Source organism: Trifolium pratense, linkage group LG2 (assembly GCF_020283565.1).
Source record: "Trifolium pratense cultivar HEN17-A07 linkage group LG2, ARS_RC_1.1, whole genome shotgun sequence".
In the NCBI taxonomy this organism is placed as follows: Eukaryota; Viridiplantae; Streptophyta; class Magnoliopsida; order Fabales; family Fabaceae; genus Trifolium; species Trifolium pratense.
The window spans coordinates 49,070,412-49,075,699 of record NC_060060.1 but is presented as its reverse complement, the minus strand read 5'-3'; the positions used below and the strand labels follow the sequence as shown (position 1 = coordinate 49,075,699).

The following is a 5,288-nucleotide window of genomic DNA, read 5'->3' as shown; positions in this document are numbered from 1 at the left end:
TGCTATCAATTTGTTTTAGAAAGGCCATCATGCGGGACTTCCAATAGTCATAGTTTGAAGTACCAACCAGAAGAGGTGGTCTGGTAACAAACCCTCCTTCTTTGTCCATCCTTGCCAGAAATGATTTCCCTGGAGCTCACCCTAAAATTCAGAACAGGGTGCCTGCTCTGATACCAATTGAAATTCCTGGCACACAGTGGACAGGTGTTGATCAAGGTGTATCAACACTTGTCTGTTGTAGACAGATGTTGTTACCGGTGCGCCAACACTTGTCTATAAACAGAGCAAATAACATAAAACAATACAAATAGTAAAGTAAATAACACACAAGAGTTGTTAACCCAGTTCAGCCTAAAGCCTACTCTGGGGGATACCAATCCAGGAATGAAGTCCACTATCAGCAGTATTACTTCGAAGCTAAACTCACCCGTTTACAACTTCTCACTTAATCACTACCCAATGACACTTCTACCTAGGAACTCCTAGATATGAGACCCCGTCCCAATTCCCACCTTAACAACACAGACAGCGTTGTTATAAACCTCAACGATTACAACAGGTGGAGACACACTCCTATGAAACTAGGATTCACTCTTGCTTAAAAGCTTGCGAGCAAACCACACAACACAATAGAACAATCTCCGTACTTCAAAGCTTAGGAGAAGTTCACACTTACAACTCAATAAACTCAGGTCCTAAGCTTGCATCAATGAGAGACAAGAAAGGCTCACAATTAACACTCTAAAATCCCTAAAACTCACGCTTTGTAATAACACGATTTTAGATGCTTGAAACCATATGCTTGCCTTCGTATTTATAGTAGTAGAACGACTTGGGCTTCAAGACAAAATTAGGGCTTCTAGAATTGCGGCAGCAGTGATATATTTTTGAAAACAATAGTTATATTTTTGAAACGCAAAAATATATTTTCCAAAAATATAATTCTTTTGGAAAATAAAACTAGGGTTTCGGCTGCCTCCTGAAACACATTAAACACGTGCGCCTTCCTCTGTAAGAAACCTTGAAACAATTCTTCAATAAGATCTTCAGAAGATTGAGTAGAAATTAAAAACCGCTAGCTGGCGCGCACAGATACACAGACAGGTGTTGTTCCAAAGTGTACCAACATTTGTCACAACACTTGGGGTCAGCACATATGTCTCAACACTTGGCTAAAATATGTTTTTGCAAAATGTAGCCAATATACAAAAACCCAACAAATATAATCGAAATTCAAATTCCAAAAAGCAACTAAGGTAAAGTCTAAACAAACATAACATAACTATATCGGACTTACAAGTGGTCCCCGAATGCATATCATACTTACAAGTTACAAGACAAAATTTGTATTGTAACCATACATGTATAACACACATAAACTCATTAGAAAATAATATAATCGTTCTGCGATTTCCAAATGTTGTGTACTACTATGACATCGAGTGACACTTTTAGGAATCAATATCCAAGCATTGTTGGTGTCTACCATCAACACGACTTTAAAATTCATTTAGAAAATATAAAACATAGTACACAATATGGTATTGGTCATGGTTTTCTAATCAATGTTATGGTAAGATTGGTGATCTTAGTTCTCTCTTTGGATATTCCACTTTCTAAAATTATTTTAAACCGGTCAAATGCCTCATCAATGACACCTTCACCAAAATGAACAATCATCAATGGTTCAATAATAGCTCTTGTGCCTTTTGCAACTGATTCATACATTTCAGATTTAGAGTCAAAAGCATTGGTATTATAAACTCCATCTGCCCCCATTATTTCAGAAACCTCCATTTGATTTATGGAAAATGATCCTTCAGTTTGAACTTCTAATTTCACTTCAGATGGCGATGGATAATAGTTAGGGATGTTGAAAGTATTGAGTTTTTCTTCTTCTATGATTCCCTGCAATTCACATTGAATAATGTATATTAATATCGTCAAACTCTAATGTTATAAATGTATTAAACACTATGTTAGAAAAAGACTTTAACATTATATACCAAAAAAAGAAAAAGGTTTTAATAACGTTTTTGTTGACCTTTAATTTAATAGTGCTCAAAAGCACTATTAAAACTCCGCTATTGTAGGTTAAGTACCTATAATAGTTTTAAAAAGGACTATTAAAAGTAAGATCTTTAACGACACTTTCTTTAAAAGCACTGTTGTATGTTACTTCAGCGTGTCTTGAGCAGACTTTCTTAACACCTTTAATTGCGCTTTTTTAGAAAGTGCTATTATAGGATATATAGTTTAAATATGTAATTGAGAAAAGAAATATTTGCTAATAAAAATACATAATATGAACTATTTAAAATTAATTTTTGTAAGAGCAATAGTCTACCTCAACAACCATATCATTAAGAGCCATAGCCAAAAGTTCCCAACCGTAACTAGAACCCTTGCCAAATGCTAATGGATCATCACTTTCTCTTCCTAAAAATGTTAGAATCATGCAACCCCCTTCAACTAATTCTTGGGCACGATACTTTAGAAAAAGAGAAAAATCAATATGAAATTGCTCGTAGTAAGCCTTGAGGACATTTGATGGGCTTGTGTTCGTCACATAAATGTTACTCTTATTGTTGTCCACACCATTGGGAACCTATTTAATCACCAATAAGATTGATTAAGGCACACAAAAATCCAAATAGAGTGAAAATTAAAAAGATTAATAAGATATACACACCTTAGATAGCCAATGTAGGCTATAAGAGGAATGGACAAAATGTAAACTTTGATTAGGAAAAATCCTGTCATAAAATGACCCGGGAACACCAAAGAAATAACAAGGACCCATTTCTGTTTCTATTTCATCACGTAGTTTGTTTTTAAAGTTGTCAAGGGACTTAAATACGCTGTTGAAGTCATTCCCCGGTAGATCGTTCAAAAAGATTTTATATTCAGGAGATTTATGATTCAACTCTTGACAAAGCTTTTCCACAACTTTGATAACTTCTGAAATCACCGACAAAGTGTTTGGTCCAGAAGAGCAACCTAACTCTGCAATTGCGAAGCTCCTAGGATAGACGGCACAATATAGATTTGTTATGGCTTTGATTCTCGAAGATGTTCCCAAAGAAATCGCCTTTTGCTATACATATGCAACCAATAAATAAAATTTATAGTAAACTAGAACTCATATATGTACATGTATGGCACACAATCATAATCTCAACTATTTTCTTATGTCTTATATTATATGTCCTACTTGAAAAATTTGTTTCGAACTGGAATAAGCGAACTGAACTGAATTGGATCACTCAAGTCTGAATACACTGCAAAGATCATCTCACGGACATATCTTAAAACGCACAAATCATATGACGAGCCGATCCTTCTACACCTGTCCCTAGGGACAAGTGTCCAGAAGAAGGTTCCATAGGTCCTAGTAACCATAATTTTGTGCCTATAAAGCCTAATTCATGATGCAGCCTCAGATATGAATACCAAAACCTAGAACCTTCTTTTGTTTAACAAAGTTGTTAATATTGTTGTAGAATAGAGTTTTGAATTGGAAATATATAATTACAAAAATATATAGATATACACTTTTAATTTTTGACAATTATAAACACAAACCTGAATTAAGGAGTTGTTTGCATAGCTTGCTTCTTCAACATCTCCATTCATGTGTAGTACATGTGCTAAATCCATTCTTGTTTTTTGTTATGTATCTTTCTTTTCTTTGAGGTCACTTTTCCTTTTAAGCTTATGTGTTTAATTAGTAAAAGTCCATGGCACTCACATTATATATTTGGATAAATCATATCTATGTGATCATGTGAAAAGCTACTTAAAATAATCCAATGTTCTTCATTTTTTAAAATAAAATATATACGTTTACTAAGAGAGGGCTATAAAGAAGAAATTGGATCCAATATGTAAATTTGTTCTTGCATTCACGTATGCGAAACATCAATCATCATTCGATGTTTATCAAACGGTTGAAATAAAAATAAATTTTTTATAAATTAAAATCTAAAATTTGATCTGAACCGTTTAATCTTATCAAACGATCACCAACGTGTTGAAAATGTGAATACGCGAAAACTGGAGTATATGGAACCATCATTCTTTCAAGAATTTATTTATTTATTTTTGACTTGAAGAATTGTTTATTTAGTCAAATATAGCTGGCGTGCCGTGTTTAAATCGAGACAAAAAAAAAAAAAAAAATTTTTACAACTGTTAAAATCATTTAAGTCGGTTAACATTTAATATATTTTTAATTTTTTTTTGCCTTATCGTTTTGTTGATTCAGGATTTTGATCCTCGGTCTTTAATATGAAAAATAAGCTCCATTCTTGTAAGTTATGAAAAATTTTCAACCATTGAACTTTGACTTTTTATTATTTTATAAAAGTAAAATGATAACGGTGACAACTAAGTGTTTGCACTCTAAAGAACGCATTTAAAAAATACTCTGATAAAATATATTAAATAAAGAGTCGGATCAAATGACACAAATGTCTCAAACTTTTTATATGACACCTCTAATAATTTTTTACCAGATAATTGTATTACAAAATCGCCAGTTAGATTAAAAGATACTATAATTTGATACGTCAATGACATACATTAAAATTAACATTAATCAAAAATAATTTGATACGTTAATGACATACATTAAAATTAACGTCTTATGCATATTAAAAAAATGAGTTAATTTTGATGTATCTCATTGACATATCAAATGATTTTCGATTAATGTAATATTTTATAGACATGATCTATTTTTTTTTTTTTGACAACATGATCTATGTTATAATATAGTTCAATCCAATGTCAATTTTGTAAGACGATTATCCGGTAAAAAATTATCAGATTATCATATTTTTAAGTTTGATATTTTGATGTCATTTGATCCTGACCCTTAAATAAAAATAAAATAACAAGAATACATATTAATTTTAAGTGAGACTAGACTAAAATATCCATGGTGTGAAAATCATTCAGCTTCATTAAAAATCTTACCCAAAAAAATTAATTGGGATAAAACTTTCGTTAAGGAAAAAAGAGGCACACACAAGACATATTTGGATGCAAACTTAAAAATCAAATCAACAAAACCTATTTAGAGGTAAACTTAATCTATTGTGATTGAAATCCAAATAGAGTTAGACAAGCTATTCACACCTAGTGAAGTTAGTAGTTGATAAACCAATGTTGGCCAATTTATCAGTACAACAATTATCTTCTTAAAAATATGAGTGACTTTAAAAGTCACTAAAAAGAAGATGCAAATAATAATTCCTCAATACAAGGAATAGTTTGAGGTTGCT

General features: G+C 32.0%; 1 protein-coding gene across 1 annotated transcript; it reads right to left on the bottom strand.

Annotated features, from left to right (window-relative positions):
* Positions 1 to 1,219: 1,219 nt before the first annotated feature.
* On the bottom strand, positions 1,220 to 3,737 carry LOC123911227 (S-adenosyl-L-methionine:benzoic acid/salicylic acid carboxyl methyltransferase 3-like). The gene is made up of 4 exons (XM_045962599.1): positions 3,586 to 3,737; positions 2,693 to 3,097; positions 2,348 to 2,608; positions 1,220 to 1,908 (listed from the first exon to the last, which is right to left on the bottom strand). Exons 1-4 carry the CDS (start codon positions 3,658 to 3,660, stop codon positions 1,549 to 1,551), a joined length of 1,101 nt encoding a protein of 366 aa, XP_045818555.1. The 5' UTR covers positions 3,661 to 3,737; the 3' UTR covers positions 1,220 to 1,548.
* Between the last annotated feature and the right edge of the window lie 1,551 nt (positions 3,738 to 5,288).